We start from the raw sequence: 20654 nt of genomic DNA, 5'->3' as shown, positions 1-20654 counted from the left end.
GTGTGTGGGGGGGGGGGGGGGGAGGGGGTACAAAAACACACAGTAAACTAGGGGGGGGAGGAGGTACAAATACACACAGTAAACTATCCAAAAATCACCTTCAACTATGTACACTTTTCTTTCCTAATTATCCCCATGTAGCGAGAGAAGTGTCTCTGAGGAACTGGGGTGGAGGGGTGTGTGTGGGGGGGGGGGGGGGGAGGAGGTACAAATACACACAGTAAACTAGGGGGGGGGAGGGATACAAATACACACAGTAAACTATCCAAAAATCACCTTCAACTATGTACACTTTTCTTTCCTAATTATCCCCATGTAGCGAGAGAAGTGTCTCTGAGGGACAGGGGTGGGGGGGGGGGTGTGTGTGTGGGGGGGAGGGGGGAGGAGGTACAAATACACACAGTAAACTATCCAAAAATCACCTTCAACTATGTACACTTTATTGTTTAGATTTACATTGTTATCTCGCCTCTATGTCAACATTATTATTATTATTTATATAATCATTTTCTTCATAATAACTACCTACTTTCTACCTACTTTATTAGATTAAATGGTCTTAGACGTGGGTATTTTTTACTGGTCTCAAGTCTTAAGTCTACTAAAAGATTATGTACCAACATAAGACGAAAAAGAGAAGCAAGAAAAGGATTGCTTTGAGTCTTTTGACGTGTGTGACAATAGGAACATTATCAGTAGTCTTGAAAATGCACCTACCGAAACAGCCACAAAACTTGACAAAAGTATTAAATAAGTTTCTTGCTTTTAGACTCCTAAATTTATAGCTCCCTGGGAGTCTAAAGGCAAAATAAGATAAAAGTTTTTTTTTTCTACTTTACCCTCATTTTCACTGGGAAACTTACATGTGTAATATACCTAGCTACAGTCACTACCGTATCACATCCTGAAAAATGATTTGCTGATACATCAATTGGTGATTGCGTGTCTTAATCGTATTCTATCGACACTTCAAAAGGCTACGTCAAGAGTTTTACGTGGGCCACTCCATGCGCACACTTGATACGTAATGACGTAACCCATTTAAGGTAGCTTTACAATAGAATTACATGTTCGAGACCAAGAACCCCCCAATGGTAAGCAAACGCAAACTAGACACAACATAAGCGAAAGAACCTTTGGGGTTAGCAGTTGCGTTCTCCTGCCCTTCAGTTCCAGTGTACTTGTGATGCTCTGGCGTACCAACCTTTATGGCAACCAGTCACGGTGGCCTTTAAACGAATCATAAAACTAATGGCGAGGCTAAAAACCAACACAATAGCCATCATACTAACTCTTATGTACAATTACGAGGCGTTCTAGCTACAAGAGAGCTGTTATTGTTCAGCAATAATTTAACGAGAGTACCTTCAAGCGGCGTGGCGCTGTACGCATTTCATGCTACCCTACTTACGACTCGACACGAGGTTATGACCATTCTCTTCGCCGCCTGTGCTGCAGGTCATATATCTGTCTATGTACATGAATTTAGGATGGATTCTAAGAGGAATATTTACGACGATCTCGATCTCCGGTTAGGGCGGGCGTATCGCCTTCTCGGTCTTGCGATCTCGGTGATGGGGGTTACAGTGCACCCTTCTCTCTCTCCCTTCCATGCCTGGGCCCAGGGCATCCCGCATTGCTTACCGCAGACCGTGCTATTACCAGAACCTCTTGACCCCTCGGCCAGTGTTGGCGTGGAGTTAATGCCTTGCCGCCTAAAGTCTCGTCTCACCTCCTGTGTAAAAGAGTAAGAGTAAGTACAGAAATGCTAACAGGTGCTCTGCCCATCTAGTAACGCAATTCAGGTGCCATCTAGTAACGCAACCTTGGTGTCATCTAGTAACGCAACCTAGGTGTCATCTACTAACGCCATCCAGGTTCCATTTCGTAACGCAAACCAGTACATTAACTTGGAAATCCATTAAAAATTCAATAATCAAAACACCACGATCTCGAACTAGAATATTGAGTAACTAAAAAAATTCTTTATAGCAGACTGATGAAGGTGAAACTATTTCAAAATAGGTGGCTCGAGACGGAAAAAATATCGAGAAACTGACTGAAGATGTGCTCGAATCACGAGCGTTCGCTAGTGTTTGGTGAATTACATCTTGTCCAAAAGACACTTACCTTGAGCAACTGGCCCATACACTTGGTGTTATTCCCGATACCACGCCTCAGTAGGGCCTTGGTGAACTCCCCGCCCCACGAGTACTCATCCGACTGAGATGACGTCATCACTGTAACGTTCTCAAACCTCCGCCATCTAGTCTGCTGATACTTCTTTAGCCTATGCGCCAAATGTCCAGAGTAGCTGTAATCCGCCACTATGATCACCTTGTTGGCGTTACAGTCGGCAATGTCCTCAAAGATCTCTTTCACGTTGTATTTCTCCGCGTTCTCTGTAAGGCCGTCATCATTTGAGTCCCACAAAAGCAGCGCTCCGTTACTGTGCGCGGTCCCTGTCAGGTAGATTACTAAAGTGTCTATACACCATTGCGAATCACACAGCCTGTTGATATGGCGACGGATGCCTGTCTCTTTGATGGCGGGGGAGGCATCTGAAGTCGAAGGATCGCCATCCACTGAGCAAAGAAAATGAGATCAGTAAAGAGGAAAAAACACACACTAAGAGCGTAACTTCAGAACAAAAATTACAATTTTTGAGAGCAAAAATCAAAGGGTCGAAAAAGCAAAGGGTCAAAATCAGTGGAGACCAAGCGATTCTTTAGGGGTGTAACACCTAATGAAGGAGGAGTTGATTTCCATCGAAAGATAGCCAGGATGACCCATGATGAATCTTTTTGATTCTCTTGTTGTTTATAGGGTTGATTAAACCCCCTTTGAAGGTAAGGGGTCATAACACAATTAGTCATGAATTTAGAGCTGTAGCAGACCAATAAAATGGGGGGGGGGGGGGGGGGCGCACTATAAAAAAAAAACACATTCCCGTTCCATTACGACCTTTGAATTCCATGAAATCCAAATATAGTATCACTGGCTGGTCCGACCTTTGTAGTTTTAACTACAATGTCTAGCTTTCCCTTAACATAACAAAATGTTCTCTATAATCCAAAAGAAGCGCTTGAGTAAAAAAGATTTCTGATTAAATAGGTCTTAGGATAGTACAGTGAGTGCCCGCGGACAGTCGAAAACATTGAGGAGAAAAATAATCTATCGACACGTCATTCGCAAAACATCTATTCTGGATACAAGTTAATGTAAGCACCATTACCCTCTTAAACGTGTTATGTTTGTTACCGGATGTAAATATCTGCACGACTACAAAAACATTGTTTGTTTCCTAGGTTCTTTACCGGTCGATTAATTCCCAAGATTGCCTCGGGGAAAAAGTCGCCGATGCAGCTAATTACCAAAACACGTCCATTCAGCAACCGTAAAACGATTTGTGATCAAAACACGTTTACAGATCACGCATAGATACAGTAGTGCGTGCCTAAAATAGCAGAAACAACGACTATATGGCACAAAAACAGTAGGAAAGGAAACACGCCTCGATTTATACAATTACAAAAGAAAAGACACGTATTAAAGAGAAGATAAAAAACAGCAACAAAATGAGTCCTAGTATAGAAAAACAGTCCAAATACGTCTATCGGTGTTATTTGGTTGTACATATGACACTAAAAAAACCATAACACATTAAGTAATCTTAACGAGTATCATTTAGTGAGAAGCACGCCTGAACCCTTCTACAGACGATACTGAGCATGTGTTTACGAAAAGCAAATGGATCGCCGAGATTCACTTGGAGGACTTAATTACTGAATTGATTGCCAAGAGATGCGAGCTCGCTGATGTGCTCTTCACGTTCAAACATCTCAGTACATGACCACCAAACACATGCAGCTAGATGACGTTACACGCCCGAAATTTGCTAATAGGTTTCCGATGTCTTGTAGTGAGTAACTAATTACATGGCAATGGTAAACAGCCGTACATGTTTTCGTAAGATTGCACGTGCGTATTGGTTAATCTAACTTGCCAGTAGAAAGGGGTGATAGAACCCACAGGCGAAGTGTCATCCACGTCGCTCTGTTGTTTAAAAAAAACTGTACATCGTTTTATTTACAACACGTACTTGTCAGGAGTGTCAGCAAACTAATAAGGGCGGCATGTTTATAACTGATGTTTCCACTAACACGATCAACATGATATACAGACTAAATAAACGAACTTTCGCCTTGCACGTTTAAGCTACAAAGAATCATCTGCTGCAAGTTAGCAATACTTCTCATGTTAGCGAGCGACCATATGATGCCGTAAAATAATTAACTTCACTCACTCTCGAAACACCTTGCATTACAGCTTTTTCAGTGGCGCCTTCACTTTTTGAATCTACGAAAAGTATCCAGCAAAGTTTAATCTTCTGTTTATCTAACGAGAATATGTATATCTCTCTGAGTCTCTCTGAGTCGCCGAACTCAGGAACGCTGAGCATACGCCACGATTTTCACTTCACATTCTCCAAAAAATAATACAATAAAAAAAAAATAACGTAATCCTTTACAATTAAAACTATCGTCTCCGATATTGATTGAATGTTTCTTTTGTATGATAAGAAACAGCACGCCCTGTCTAGGATATTCTTGAAAACTTTTTCGGTTCTTTGTAAGAAAATAACCGTCGCGCGTCTTTCGAAAAAAGAAAATACACCTTTTTATAGGCCAGGTATCGATTTACGATCTTTTTTCGCCGCGTAGACCCCATCGGGTGCCCGAAAAGGAATGCTTAGTACGTGATAGTCAGTAGTCACAATAGCATTTCAACACCGCTGTGTGATTTTTTGCTCAATGCATTTTCACGGTAATTTGCGAAAACCGCGGCATTTGGGCCAACCGGATGAGATAGGTAAAAACAATATAACTATCATCATTGGAAAATGCATGGTTCCATGTTTCCAACGGGAATAAGATATGCAAGTCCCTGGAATGATATTACCCATATATTTGGTCCGGCCAGTAACAACCATTGATTCTAACACAAGGATGAAAAATAACAATGTTTATTAGAATAAGGCCTACCAAAACCGCTTAGAAAACGTATGGGTGCCAGGAAAAAAAAAGGGTTTTTCTTATCGGCATTTCCAAGGTAAAACGAATCATTCTGTCTTCTCTGATGGAGAGACACTTCTATCATCTAAGTGTTTATGTTTGCCGAAAAGCACACAAACTGAGAAGCTGAGCGGTGTGAAATGCCTGATAAAACATCAATCCGCACTATTAAAAAAACCGGCGTGCGGAACAATCGCGTCTTAAAATGTTTGCGTTCGCGCGCGAATGACCTTCCAGTTCCAAAGCCCCGCAAAGTCCAGCAGGAGAAATGATCTAATTAATAGGTGAATAGCTAGTTCGGAAGAAAACAATGCGCTCTCATCTTCAAAACTCATCAAACATCAAGTGAAATAATGAGCCGACTCCAATTTGCATTAAGACATGGGCCGCATATAACATTCGATAATGAAATAACAACATCAAGGTGACTTACACTCAATTCCGCCGTCGCTGCCGTAAAAGGTGGCGATATGGTTCTTGTTAAACTTGTGGTGTCGTAGGAATTTCCAGAACAGTCTTAAGTTCTCCTCGTGGTACGATCTGGACGCTTGTGCGCTCCACTCGCCGCCGACCATCACGGCGTAGTCACACTTGCTCCACATGCACATCTTCGGGACGTCCGGGATGTTTTTTGAACAACGCTGAGAATTCGCGCACCCTCGCAATTGCCTTTTCTTGCTGATTTGGCACTTTCCAAAGCCGAGAATGCCTTCTTCGCATTCTAACCTCTGGGTCTTTTTATAGTCACCTTGAGAGTAGACAAGCGGAAGAAAGTCAATCCAGCATCTCTTGCGTTTTCTCTCGTCCACAACATTTCGACAGTAGGTTTTGTTAGCTGGTCTTATGCAATCGCCGCTTGCTGTAGAAGAGGAGTACATATGCATTACATTAAAGTAATCACATTTATCTCATGCTAAATACAGATTAAAGCAATTCTAAGACGAGGTATCTGTTGACTTGTCAATGACCGCTAAAAAACCCAATGGGGTTTAAAAAGTTGAAAACTACCATCCGCTAAAAAAACGATTTCCTTAAAGCAATCCATGAATAAATATTACAACAAATCGACTTCACATCCAAAAAATGTTGTACCATTATTTACTTTTTTAATAAAGCCTCACAACGTTTTTTTTAATACAAACAAAGAAAATTACAAGAACTGCGAGTTTCTTACCGGTTAACTGCCCGTATCCATCTGAAGTGCAGTTGATCTGGTCGGCATTTTCTTCCACAAAGAATACATACACAAGGTGACCGAAGCTCGCGCTTGGGTACGGGTCAATGGCGATTACTGCATCGTGAAGGTGCTGATTGCTGGGTAGGAGACTATAGTGCCGTTTATCTGGTAACGTAGCTATCAGTTTTTCTCCAGACCTAGACTTTTGCGCAATGAATAGATTCATGCGCTGCTCTGGGAGTCGGCTAACAGGCCGACAATTGGCCGGTCGTACTGGTCGCCAGCATGGTTGTGTGCGCACGGATTGGAGCACAGCTCTTACTCGTTCCTTCCACAATGCCGCTCGCGCACTCTTGAATGACCAAGGCGTACGAGCGTCCATCACTAAAATCTCACAGGTCGCCAAAAAGAAAACCAGGAAAAATCCCTTCATGTTGAGCGGATTGAAGTGCGTCTCGACTGCAGTTGAATTGAGCGAATTGTGATTCGTGCGCGAGGCCTAATAACACGGTATAGAATCACTTGAACTAAGTGTGATTCCGACAGTTCTAGGTGATCACTGGGTGTTTCTAAGTGTATTATGCACACACTACGTCCTTTTATAAAACTCGCTCAAGTTGCGAGTGATTGGCTCGCGGCGCCTTCTGATACGGTGTTAATTATATCAGCAATGCCAGGGCAGCTGGGGCACGATCCGTACCTCGATCGTACGTGGAATTCGCCGTTACTTGGCTCAGAAACCGGATATAGAAAACCAATAGACGCGCATTAGCTATCCGTTACACTTTGTGCATGATTTGAAATCCGTCAGGTCCCGGTAACCAACGGACAGAGCTTACGCATTCACAAGAGCCCTATTCTAACGAGAAAAGTAAAATAATCTGCCCAATACCTGACACCTACACTGCAAATATTTAGTGCAAAGCGCTGAATACACCGTCCCGATAAAAAATGAGTGCGCTTAGTCAGGGGTTTATAATACACTTAACTGTGATCGAAGTTGCGGATCCGAAGTTGCTAGGTTGCGCGCCGCGCTAAGCTATATTAAATGCTGTAATTGCATGGTATCAATGCACTGTCAATTTTGCGGGGTTCGAGAAGCAAGTCGGCGGGATACTGGGCAAGTTTTCTCGCGGTGTTTCCCGCGCTTTGTGATCACTTGGCGCGAACAGTCAGCCGCACGAAACAACAGTCAACGAGTTCTTAATTGCTGGGAACGATATTCACAGAGGCTGGCCGTAATCTATAGGAAAGCTACCGACAATGTAAACACTCTTATCAACGTGTAATTCGATTTCTCTGTGATAACTAGAGGAGTTACAAACTGGTCTGTGAAGCCAACCTTGAAACTATCACCCGATGCAAAAATAAAATAACAAGAAACATTGCAGTTTTCAATTAAATTTTGTTGCACGTCAGAGCTAGCAAATAATAAACAACTGGACTTTCTTTTATCAAAGGTCATTGGCGGGCAAGTGCGTCAGGATTTGCAGAATAGGCTTCATAGAGAAGTATAAACAGCACAGCTGGAAGGGTTTCGACAAAGAATTCGGCAAAATGTCGGAAAACACTCAAAAACCGTGTATTTTCTTCACAAAAATCGATTCGGCGGGGTTATGGTGTAAATTTACTCAAATGAAAAGACTTTAATTGTGAAAAATTAGGTAATTTATTAGACAAAACTTAACGAGGAAAGGGGCGGTTTTCATTGTTGTGATTACAATTAAAGGTCGCCGCGCTTTTTGTTAAAGAGGCCGTTTAGTGAAGCGGCAACCGAAAAGAAGATCCCAAACTAGCAGTTGTGAACATACGGCAAGATTTTACTTGGAGTGGTTTAAACTCAAATCAAAACTCTTAGTCTCTAAAACGACAAGACTGACCCAAGGGGTGAAACGTATTAAATTCCAAGCCGGATTACACTTCTGGGGCTAGGGTTGTAAATCCCTGGAGTTTCCACTGAAACACGCGAAAAACTAAGCAGCCGCTGCCGACAATAGTTGAGTTTAAGCCAAATAAGAAGCACCATTTTGCTATACAGCTTAGCGGGTATACAGAACACAGGAATAAGTTCAGCTTTGAAGCATCTGTAATCCAAACGCGGAAGGGTAACCCCTATTAGCTGGGCAATTTATTTCAACAGAGGAAAAACAGAAATTGTCGTCTAAGTGTAAAATCAAGACCAAGATTAATGGATTATTATGGGGAACGGAAGGCTCTTAGAAAAGCTATTAGTCTGTTTTTCTTCCCTCATAAAATGCACAGTCACCTACTCGCCGAGTCTCCGGCTCATTCTAAATTTGAGGACACGCACTTTCGTTTGAATTTGATTTTCGTTTTGCCTTATTAGGCAACAAAAACACTGACTTTAACCCACGTAGGGCTTTTCATAATCTAGTGCGCTGTACTTTTGTCCTATTTACCGGCGTTCCACGCGCGCCCCCTTTCAGCACAATTTCACAGTTCATATCTACAATTTCATTGTGACCGAAAAAATGTCTTGTTCTCAGAAAAACAAATTGAATTAAAACCTGTTGTTGTCTTTGAAGTTGCGCGTAGAACGAGCGGTGGAACAAAACGTCAAAGACGGCCTGCCGAGAATACAGTCGCCGCTAGAGCAAGCCGCTCCTTCTCCAATAGCAGTGATTACGAGTCGGCCAATAGGTATAATGACCTTATATTGCTTGCCGTTCATTCCAGTAGCAGTACAATGCTAAAATAACCCTCCAAGTAGTCGAAAACACTACCCCAAAAAGGGGCAAAAAACTACCCCCCAAAACGCGGGGTTTCAAGAGCAAGAGCGAGCTCTTTTGCGGACTTCAATCTTACAAGAGAAAAACGCTTCAAAAAGGGTATTTTCGCTGACCAAATATATATGTCTTTAAAAAACATCAAATTTCGATTAAAATCAACAATGGGCCAGTCCCAAATAGTCATTCTCTAGTCGGCACTTTGCTAAATTTTAATTCTTGAGTCGGTATGTTTTGAACGAGGCATTCGCTACGCCGACTCGCTAATAATTTGTTTTGAACACATTAAATCTACGCACGAGTTTTGCAGAAGAGGCATTATTCTCAACGGGTGTAAAAGTGACGTGCGTTTACCGCAGCACTTCGCGTAAGGAGTGCGCATTTAACGAGAGTCAACCACACCGATGGCACAGCAGTTTTGCTGATCTCCCACTGCGTGTACACATTAGCTTGTAATGATAAACAGTTAATGATGTGACCGTCAACACTAAGCCAACCGCAAAAACGCAAGTTCGGCCGGACGGGATTTTGAGACTACTCTAAGACCGGCTATTGCGACACCCAATGCACCGGAGATGGCTACAGCCAGCTATTTATAATCTACAAGTTTGCGAGGTTTTATGCAAAACCACAGACTTTGAAATAAAACCAAACACAAATGTGAAGTCTAGAGTTCCTGTCGTTCAAAGTTGTGCAATGGTGGAAAAGAACAGATGTGAGCTCAGGAGTCCTGTGAGAGTTATTTGACAAGGCGGAGGGGGCAGTCTAAAGGCGTGGTCCGTAGCGTAAAGGAAAGCTTTCTTGCTAAGCTGCTTACATTCTGACGTGGTGATTTCGCCATGAATTCCCCGTAATAATTTCAAGTTCGCACGCCTGATCGAGAGCTATGAAAGCTATCTCTAGAATAAAACTTAAGATGCAACGTAGTGACTTTACAAACAAAATTGTACACACCCTTTCTTTCAGTCTGTCTCAGGAAATGGGGTTTCTACGCTAGCAGTCAGCCTATTTGATTCACAGCTGTTTTTTATCGTTGGCTATCCCTGAATTTCGTCATAGATGACTAATAATTGTGATGATCTTACTATGACAACAAAGATAACGACAAACAATGAGGTGTCATCTTCAGCTTTCGGTCCTTTGACGCTTAGTTTTCTTAAGCAAGGGTGCAAGGATTTTGGAAGTTTCTTTAGTGCGATCCTACGGTCTTTAGGGTCACGTGATGCGGGAGGGGGCGGAGAGTAAGCGCGGGAGATAAAGTTGTTGCAATAAATATATATATATATCAAGTTGTAATACTTCGGCATCTTGATAACCTATAGCGCGATCGGCGTTAATAATCCCCCGTTTGTTTGAGGAAATTGTTCCATGGGCATTTCAAAGGGTACACTCTTTTTTTTAAGAACGTCTAATTTTAAGTTGAGGCTGAGCCGTTTTTTTTTTTCCATTTTAAGGCTGTTCTGTAAGATTTAAGATAACAATAAAAAACGTTCTAATAAAAAATGGCTCTTTTCGGATTAATAATAGCATAGGGTAGGAAAGGGATTGGGAGTTAGGGATATGAAATACCGCATACTTGTCTTCGTTCTAACTTCTCTGTAATTCATTTGGGTGTTAATAATTTAGTTATGTACATTTGTTTGCCTGACTATCCTCTGAACGTCGGGCTTAAGTCCGCGAAGTATGCGTGCTTCATAGCGTCCTCTGCCGAAATCCGATGCGCCGGGTTCGACACTAGGAGTTTCTAGAAATAAAAGCATAAGAGAATTAGGGTCGTACCCAATATCCCCATACTAGGTGATCGATACCATCAGTTTCTAGGATTTGATAAATGAGGACATTCACAGTAGAGTATGTAACACACTCGAAATGTGCGAGATAATTATTGAATACTAGCTCAATAACTAAGAATTATTATACTAGCTCAATAAGACCCTGAACGAGTGGGAAGCGATGTGCGCCCCCACGAAACAAGTAGGTCACGAAAAAGAAGTCCATTTGATTATATTTATAAAATGTAAATTAAACATTTTATAAGTTTTAGCTGGCTTCATACTCTGGAATTTCTGCTTTAGAATCCCTTAAAAATAATATATATATATATAAAAAAAAAGATTATAACGAGCTTGGCTCAAAAGCGGTCTGGCTATAGCCTATAGCGCAGAACCGAGCATTGCTTGAATAGATGTCCACTGCATTTCACTGCTAGAAGATCTTTCATCCTGTTATGGCTAGAAGTTTACTTAGCAAAAGAACAGCGATGCGACACGACTAAGTGAGTTTTAAAAATAACCTCGGTAAAAAATTTGAAAAAAAAAAAAAGATAATACATTCTTTTATAATGTATTCATATTGAAATAAATAAAAAAACTGCCCATAAATGAATGTTGAGTCTAAACATTAAGAATTGGAATCGTCGAAAAACTGTTTTTGCTTCACATTGCGATCATTCCATTCATTTCTCCAGGGTCGACGGGGACAAATGCTTCCGGTTGCTCCAACTTCCGATGTCGAAAAATCCATAGCGAGAATTTCTGGTGTTATTTACCGTCAAGTGGATAATCGCTGCTCTAAATAGTTAGGAAATCTCCTTATCCAAAGCGACTTAGTCTTTAGGCTACAAAACTGCCGGCGGAAGCAGCCACCAGACGAATTTGAGAAACGTCTCGCGCGCTCACGATAGCATCCGAAGAGGGACCAGTATTGCAAAATAACGGAGACGGTGCAAGGCCACACCGCAAACAAGGCTTTGAAAATATGGAAACCACCGAGAGGAAACTGTGGCGAGAAAGGGAACAGAACTCTAATTTCCTAGACTCGCTTGTCGTATAGTATTGTGAAATACGACCGCCCGAATACGACGGTGCAAGACCACATCGCAAACAACACTTTGAAAGTATGGAAACCACCGAGAGGAAACTGTGGCGAGAAAGGGAACAGAACTTCGCTTGTCGTAAAGTATTGTGAAATAAGACCACCCAACAGCCTAAAGTCTAGAGTAATAGTTGTCTAAAAAGAATAGCACATTTGGAGGGTGTCTACAAAACGAAGACCTAAAACCTAAAACCTGTGACCCCAAAAGCTACGACCCCCAAAATTTTGCCGTTATTAGCCTACCTTGTCTCCCAAAATGGCTACACAGCGTGGAAGTTTTATGTGGAATCAGTGATCCTTATGAGATAATAAGCTTATTCAATTTGTTTTTTTTTTTAATTGGGAAATAGTGATCTACTTGTGTTTCCAGGTGGTCGTTTCTTGAAACGCCAATAAACTCAGAAACCCGGAATGTCACCCAGTAAACTTTTTCGGGTTTCTTCCAAAATCTTAATTGCCCGCTAACTTTATCCGGGAAATCGCTTCATGTTCTAGTTGTGTCTTGTGTCGAGTTGAAGAAAGTTTTCATCACAGAGAAAACCATTCTACTGCCCGGAAAAAAAGGGCCAATCAAGGCTTACATCATTTTATCGGATTCCCTTCCAACCAATCAGGCTTCATCTCTGTCAAATGATTTGACATTTAGCTGTCACAGTGCGCCTAAAAATATAAACATCTTTGCGAAATTATTAAAAGTTTTTCTAAGGAGACTTTATTTACTTGTTCTTTGTCTTTTTTTCGAAAAATGTCGATGCCACAGCAATTTTTTGGGTGCAAGTTGTCTACAGACATCGACAAAACTAGGATTTCAATAACTATTTAGCCAATCTATTCATAACATTTGGAAATTATAATTCATTTTAAAAATAGTTCATTGGCGCGCACATGAGAATATTTCCTCCATGAAAAGCACAACAAAATCCGCTGAATTACCTTTCGTAACTTTCGCGCTGTGTAGCCATTTGAGAAACAAGGTAGACTAAATAATAACTGAAATTTTTAGGGGAACGTAGCTTTTGGGGTCACAGGTATTAGGTTTTAGGTCTTCGTTTTGTAGACACCCCACATTTGGAGTTATTGTAGGTAACAACCCGAGAAAGCTGTTGTGTTGAAACAAAGAATAGAGCTATGATTCTTTGATTAGTTCGTCTTTGACGACCGGCCAGCCAACCCATGTAAATATATCCACATAAACAGTCGTTGTACGAGTGCTTGGAGGAAGAAGGGGCCATGAGAAAGGGTCACGACTCTAATTTTCTTGATTTGTATAATACGTCCGCCCACCAACCTATTCAAAGTTATCTCTAAATTGAAGCTCTTTAGGAGCTACCACAGAGGAAGTTGTGGTAGAAAAGGAACAAAATTGATATTTCCTATACTCGCTCGACGTGTGAAATACGTCAAAACGATAGCTGTATCGCTTTCACTCTCGTGTAAGTTCAGGGCTAATGTATTGAGTTTCTGACTATACGGATGTCGAGACAGTTACAACATCTTAATGATAAACAGACTTTTACTATCGATTTTTTTTTTTGCTAAAATTTATTTGTGGCCCAGTTTTCAATGTCCAAATAAAATAATTTTTACTGTCCCATCACCATGCCCCCTCCCCACCACCAACAGTTTTGCTTCGCGGATTATAAAATATACATCAGGATATAACAGTGTCGGAATTACTACTGGAAAACAATGCAGAAGCAATGTAGCGGGCCGATCTTGCACCAGAAAGCTTTGTGCAGCAAAGAAATAATAATAAATAAACAAACAAACAAACGAACAAACAAACAAACTTTATGAAGATCTATGAAGATCTGTTAACTACGACGTTTTATAGCAATACTGAAAGTCTTACGGTAGCGTTCTTTCTAGTGTTGATGGCGGGCATTATTTTGCATCATGTTTTTGTTCGTCATGCTTAAATCGCCATATTTGTAAAAAAAAAGTACACAACAAGGTAGTGTCTACCCATTTGGGTTTCCTGCGTTTGGACAGGCTGAACCACAGGTAGCCCAAGCTCTTTATTTGTCCATATTGATTTTACGGTACACATAGGGCGAAAATCAACATTAGTGGAAAATAAAAAAAAACAACTTGTTAAAAAGACATGTGTATTCTAGTGTCTGTCGTTTAAAATTTCAAATCGCGAATCTTGAATCTTGAAAAAGGCGCTTTAATACGACCAAAGAACATGCAAAAAGTACACAACACTAGACTACACACGTCTTTTCAACAAGTTTTTTTTTTTCACTAATTTGATTTTCGCCCTATGTTTACCGTAAAATCGATAGGGACAAATAAATAGCTTGGGCTACCTGTGGTAAACATGGGGCGAAAAACAAAATTAGTGAAAAATAAAAAAAACTGGCAGATAAAGGCCTTGGGCTACCTGTGGCTGAACTGACCATATATACGTAGAACGCTAGCCCACTTACAATAAATTCTTACATACCTGCAGCAGATCTCGCCCTGTGCTGGACAACTTTGGTACAACCATACCAAGTGACACGGAGGGGCCTTGAGGAGGGAATTCCTGGGATTAAAAAATATTCTATTGATAAGATATAAATTAAAGATAGCATGGTATACCCTGTATACTTAGTACACATGCTTGTAAGGTGCATGCTTATTTATTATTATTTTAATAATAATAATATTACATTTAATATTTTCTTATATATTTGAGGAAATACAGGTTGTTATACATGAACTCTTAAGGGTAACTGAGGTACACTGTAGGTGTGATGACTGCACATCGAGTTTGCTGACCTTGTAGTCTGGGAGTTTAGAGACATTTGGCCAGGATTCTTCAGTTGGTGTCCCTAGAATTCTTAGAAATATTGTCAAGAAAAATTAAACTTGAATCTTTGAATAATGTAATTGCCACCTTCCTGATGACCTTCGTAGACCCAATGCAACAGCTGTTTGATTGTCTGCTCAGACAAACAAAACGAGATTGATAAAGGTGCAGAAAGAATAGTTAATAAGGGGAACACTGGAATTACTGACTGCCTGACCCTCATCTCGTGTTTCACCTTGTGTTCTGTGAATGCTAAAAACGTTTTGATCTGGAAACTACTGTTGGCCTGTAGCCCCCCCCCCCCCCCCCCCACACACACACACTCAACTGAAAGGTCCACTGTTATTAAGGCAAATTAACTACTACTATGAGGTAGGATGAGCTACCTAAGAGAAAATGGTCTACTTTATGGGTAAATGAACCCTCTGTCCCCTGCTCAAAATCCAGGATATGTGCTTGTTAAGCCTTCTTCCCTCCTCTCTTCAATGTGGTACTGTACATTTTCACTTATAAGCTCATTTACCAAAATATGTATGCTGCAAAGCCAATGTTGCACCACTGAAAACTGAATAGTGTAAACAACAAACACCAATGAGTACTGTATGCTGCAGCGTAGTTGAGAAATGTGTCAAGTTATCCCCAGGTGTGACTTACCCTGGTCCCAGAGCCTCAAGCATCTCTCTATTCAGTGGCCACCACCAGGGTAGGTGTGACTAGACTCTTGCACCAAGGTTAAACGTTTTTCAATAAACATAATGTTTTTCAATAATAGTCCCTATGCATGACTGCATACAAATTATAGAAACATCATGCATCTTAACTATACAAGTTCATTGTACTCTGTTCTTCATACATTAACGTTAAGTGCACATAAAAATATATTGAATCAATAGAAATCAAAGATAAAAAGATACTTGAAGATCCTCCTCAGCTGATCATCAACATCATTCCCAGGAAACAATGGCCGTCCACCATTTGCCATTTCTGTGAAAAAAGAAGAATTACAGTATATCTAGTATGTAGATACTCACAGTATGTAGCCAAACATGACTACTATTCTTTACAAGGCCACATGGATAAGTCTAAAAGGTGGCCCCTTAAAGGATCAGCCTCTTTTGGGAATCACAGGTTTAAAACATAAATGCCTTATATGAAATTCACAAAAAACGGCAGTTGCTGCTGGCTTGTTGAGTGAGGGCTAGAGTATGGGAGTAATCTTGCGATGAAAAAGCCATTCCCCCAAAGGCAATAGAAATACTGTTACATAAGCACCTTCACATGGTAACCTTGACACATTCATGTCCTAGTCCATTAGACAGTTTTTGGAGGATTCTAGGCATGAAAAAGATTTGGGACATCATACCAGCAAATATGCAACCAGCAGACCACATGTCAATAGAAGTAGAGTAGAGCTTAGCACCCATTAACACATCTGGTGGGCGATACCAAAGGGTAACAACCTAAAATAAGGGAAAGCAAATAGATGTTCCAAAAGTGAATTGATAAAAAGTAATTATACATTGTAATAACAATAACAGCAATATTAAAAGCAATAATAATAGCAATATTAAAAGGAATAGTATAATAGTATTAATAATAATAATAATAATAATAATAATAATAATAATAATAATAATAATAATAATAATAATAATAATAATAATAGTAGTAATAATAATAATAATAATAATAATAATAATAATAATAATAATAATAATAATAATAATAATAATAATATTAGTAATAATATAACAATTAATAAATACAAATAATAATAACAAAGAGGAAATTCTGTAGCCTGCACCTAAATAACTCAAATAGTTTGATTTCCCCTTTATTCAGACCTAATTTTCAGTTGTTTACTAAGAATTAAAAACCTGGATATTAAACTCTGTGCTTCCTTTAACATTTCTTTTGTTTCATTTGGCTATATTCTACAGTACCTTGTTAACTTGAATGCTTTTCAAACACTTCTCAGAATTTAAATGTATAACCCCTCCCTCTTTTGCCATTTTCAGCACACTACTTTATCGTGATCTTGCACCCTTTATAGAGTTTCACAGAATTTAGCCCCTCTCCACCTTTCAGGGTGCTCTTCAGCTTGTTAGAGCCATTAACGCAAATTCCTCAGAATTATGCAGGGTTCTGTTGCATTTCAACAGGTACCTGTTGCCTTGTTTGTGTACTAGAGCATTCGCTGTAATCCTAATTAGAACACATTTACAGTATATACTGTTTAGCAGTTATAGGTCTGTTAAGTATTCATATTAAAAATGACATCGAAACCTTAAAGATGTGTGAAAACCAGAAGGTTCATTCACCTCAGCAGAAAAGCATCTGACAGGAATGCCAAATGCTCGTGCCAATCCAAAGTCAGCAAGTTTGAGCTCACCATCCTAAAAAAAGATAAGAGCGATGATTAGTTGCTAAACAAAAGAACTTATTCAGGGCAAAAACCCTGACATCCTTCATTTACAGTACCACTCTCAAACATACAGTATGCACTCTGTTTTGTGAACAACATTCGAAAACAGGCTGTTCCCAAACAGATCCAAACTAACGGTTTGGTAAATGACAATGTGTGATCCAGGGCATGCTAATTCAACTTTGCGTTGCTTGACGTGTTACAAACTTTACTTTATAACTCTGCTAAGCGAAGCTAGCATTGATGACTTGGTATAAACACAGGAGAAATGTACTGTACTCCCACACTTCTGGGAGGGTAGGATTTAGCTTAGATTATGATAAAAATGAGCATATTAACTCAATACTAAGCTTTTAACATTGTATCTGTAATCTATTGCATATCACATAATATCAAATTCGATGCTCAAAGCATATGTCACATGCATTGTATCTTATTCACCAGCCTGAAAACTACAGTTTGACATGATGTGTTTTGCTACACTAGTCTACAAGAAATACCAAATAAGATTGCTTTCTCTGATTTTTGTCTCTTACAGTATTTCTTGTTATCGCGCACAAGGCCTAATTGGTAAAGGCAAGAAAAAATAGGGAAGTTACAACTTCTGTACTTTTATTACCTATCTGTACTTATTGCTGTCTGAGACAACGGCAGTCAGGTCACCATCATAATGAGGGGCCAGAAGCATTTCAACAGGGAGGCAGGTGCCTACTGCATGTATTTTTCAAGTAAGTGTCTTGCTTATTTATATTATCAAACTTCTTCATCTTCAAAAACATGAATGTGGTTGAATAAACAATTATTGTTACCTATTTAATATTATTAATAGGTAAATAGAGGTAAATGTCATTATCACCCCCAATGATGCCCCACCTCCCACCACCCTCGGGCCATTATCACATTGTACCTTATTGATCAAAAGGTTCTGTGGTTTGAGATCCCTGTGAAGAACATTGTGACTGTGGCAGAAAGCCAATCCTCGCAGCAGTTGAAACATGAAGGACTATAACAAGAAATGCAAATGCCAGAGATGAGAGCAGAGACATCACCTGTATCAGGGTAATAGAGAAGCTCAAGATGTTTTTTTGGGTACAACTAGTGAAAAGTATTTTTTGACAATTAAACTAAAAATGTTTTTTCAAATGTGCCTTGTTTTAATAATCTTTTCAAAAGGGGGAAATTCCTTATAAAAGAAGAAATCCTTTTATTTAAAATCTGGCTTTGAGTAAAAGTCAAAGTGTACGCCTACCTTTACAACACTGGCATCCACTTCACCTTGGCAACTGTCAAAATACTTTTTCAAGTCCTAAAAGAAAAGAAACAAAATATCATATGAACACAGTAGCAAGTGAGAAAATGTGGAATGGATTGGAAGGGATATTTCGAACTATGGGTGGCTGCTACTTTACACTTCAAAATTAAAAACTAATTTCAGAAGCAGATTCAATTCAAGCAGATAACTAAGATAATTTCAATCAAATATTGTTCTTCAAGTACTATCAGACTTTAATTGTGGATGGTTAATAAAAAAAAAAAAAGTCATTGCATTTTTAAAATAATAACAAAGGAATGCCTGAGAGACTTTAAAATTAAGATTGGTATACAGTATCCAAGTAAATACAGTAGGCACAAGTTGTTGTTCTACTATACAACAGTATATCTAAACCTACCTGATCACAGAACTCAAACACTAGCGTCAGTTTCTTTTCACTATGAAGAACATCATAAAGCCTAAAAGAGAAGAGAGGACATCTCCTTTAGATAATCATTAAAAATAGTATATTTTTTCATATCTTGCCAACTGTATAACACACTATACCGCATACCATTTTTGAACAGGTACAATATAGTCCACATATTGCCCATTTTTTATTTAAATTTTATTTAAATTTTTATTTTGAGGACTGCCTCATTAAATTCAAAACTTCTATACAACTACATTATCTCTGTGACTAGTACTGCACATACCTTACAATATTGTTGTGTTTCAACTCTTTCAATAGGCAAATCTCCCTAAGTGCCGAGCTTGGTACCCCCTAAAATGTCAATTGAAAAGTGTTCACTTTAAGTTATTTAGTACAGTGTAGTTGCTGTATGCCTCAGTAATTGATCTAGCCCTTCAATCTCACTTCTATCCCAAAAGTAGGTGTCATTAATTTTAGCTCTTTCATATCTGTCAACCTCCGTAATTATCAAAACTTGAGAATTTTTTTGGGGAGGGGCGGGGTATATTCTTTTTTGGGGAGGAGGGGTGGGTAAACCTTGCAGGCATTTGCCGTATATTAAGCTCTCACAAACAAATTAACTTATAGATCTCACAAGGGTGTATTTTGATAGTAAATAGGCAAAATGACAATTTTCTATAGAATAATTTTTCGAAAGCGATTAATAATGGCTAAAAAGCGGGAGATTTTGTGCTCAACGCAGAAGAGTGGGAGAAAGAGCCTAAAATCTTGGGACTCTTGCCTCATGTGGGAATGTTGACAAGTATGCTTCTAAGAGCGATGTTTGGGTCGCATGTACATGGACCTATGAACAGTTTCCCAGTTGCGAGACCATAATTTTTGCCGAGCCAGATGCACATGTTTGGGTCGCATGTACATGGACCTATGAACAGTTTCCCAGATGCGAGACCATAATTTTTGCTGTTCACACAAGCTTTTGTAATTATGAAATTCTTTTATGGGGAGCATACCCCAACCCCCCATTCCACCGAAATAATGAAATGTTAAATTAGAGAAAATCCATACCAATGTCAGCAGGTATAATTGCAAATTGCCAGAACAGCTTCTATCCATCAATGTTACAGCATTGACTTTTAATTAACTGCATCAATTGTGTGTTTATCAATTAAGGATATGTCAAAACAGCTGTACTCATTTAATTAAAATCGATAAATTTGGCTTTAGTTCGAGCCCCCAAAAATACGACTGAATCTGAGGCTTATATAGTATGTTAGGTCCTATATCACAAAAAGAATCAAAAGTCTAAAATAACGCAGAAAATACATTACTGAATGATTATTACAAATAATGGTAGGGCTTGAATTTCCTTGATATTTATTTCAAGTGAGCCCTACTGTATATATAATTTAAGCTTTTAAGTTAATACTTATTATGATTGAAACAAATTGAGGCAAATAACTTACTTCATCGTCATCGTCCAATCTAACACGCTTCAGCGCTAAAATCTCACGTGTTTCCTTGTTCTTCCCCTTAAAAACAGTCCCATAGGTACCTACACCGGTAACAAAATAATACCAGAGATTTATAAAAGCATCAATATCAGATGAGGGAGTCCGAGACAAAACGATGTGATGGACCTGTCATGCCGTGTTTACCTTCTCCGATCTTCTCCAACTTGTCATATTTCTGCATGCTATGGACAGCTAGTGGAAAGTACTCCTCGCCTGATCGTTGCCGTTCTGAACAGCCCTTTAATCCTCGTAAAAAATGTGAAAGACTTCTTTCGTTCGGAGTAGAGACTGTTATTGTCTCACTTTCCCTCCCGCCGCCAAAAGAAATTTTCTCCAAGGCGTTCTATCCGTGCATGACATTTT

The 20654-nt window shown here is 39.5% G+C and overlaps 2 protein-coding genes and 1 long non-coding RNA gene across 3 annotated transcripts; 1 reads left to right on the top strand and 2 right to left on the bottom strand.

Moving 5' to 3' along the window:
* Positions 1–418: 418 nt before the first annotated feature.
* On the bottom strand, positions 419–7093 carry LOC5521701. The gene is made up of 4 exons (XM_032367006.2): positions 6250–7093; positions 5509–5934; positions 2131–2585; positions 419–1735 (listed from the first exon to the last, which is right to left on the bottom strand). Exons 1-4 carry the CDS (start codon positions 6683–6685, stop codon positions 1511–1513), a joined length of 1542 nt encoding a protein of 513 aa, XP_032222897.1. The 5' UTR covers positions 6686–7093; the 3' UTR covers positions 419–1510.
* On the top strand, positions 2930–4210 carry LOC125560903. Its single transcript, XR_007306938.1, has 2 exons — positions 2930–3221; positions 3309–4210. It is a non-coding gene; the product is annotated as an uncharacterized LOC125560903 (long non-coding RNA).
* Positions 7094–10580: 3487 nt separating the features above from the next.
* Positions 10581–20645, bottom strand: LOC5521700 (cyclin-dependent kinase 5). Its single transcript, XM_001641433.3, has 12 exons — positions 20436–20645; positions 20244–20332; positions 19064–19131; positions 18766–18826; positions 18345–18401; positions 18003–18098; positions 16992–17066; positions 16034–16130; positions 15585–15654; positions 14640–14700; positions 14323–14403; positions 10581–10743 (listed from the first exon to the last, which is right to left on the bottom strand). Exons 1-12 carry the CDS (start codon positions 20470–20472, stop codon positions 10648–10650), a joined length of 888 nt encoding a protein of 295 aa, XP_001641483.1. The 5' UTR covers positions 20473–20645; the 3' UTR covers positions 10581–10647.
* Positions 20646–20654: the final 9 nt, after the last annotated feature.

Source organism: Nematostella vectensis, chromosome 2 (assembly GCF_932526225.1).
Source record: "Nematostella vectensis chromosome 2, jaNemVect1.1, whole genome shotgun sequence".
NCBI lineage: Eukaryota > Metazoa > Cnidaria > Anthozoa > Actiniaria > Edwardsiidae > Nematostella > Nematostella vectensis.
Note: the sequence above shows the minus strand (reverse complement) of the source record. Positions and strands in the feature narration are given on the sequence as shown.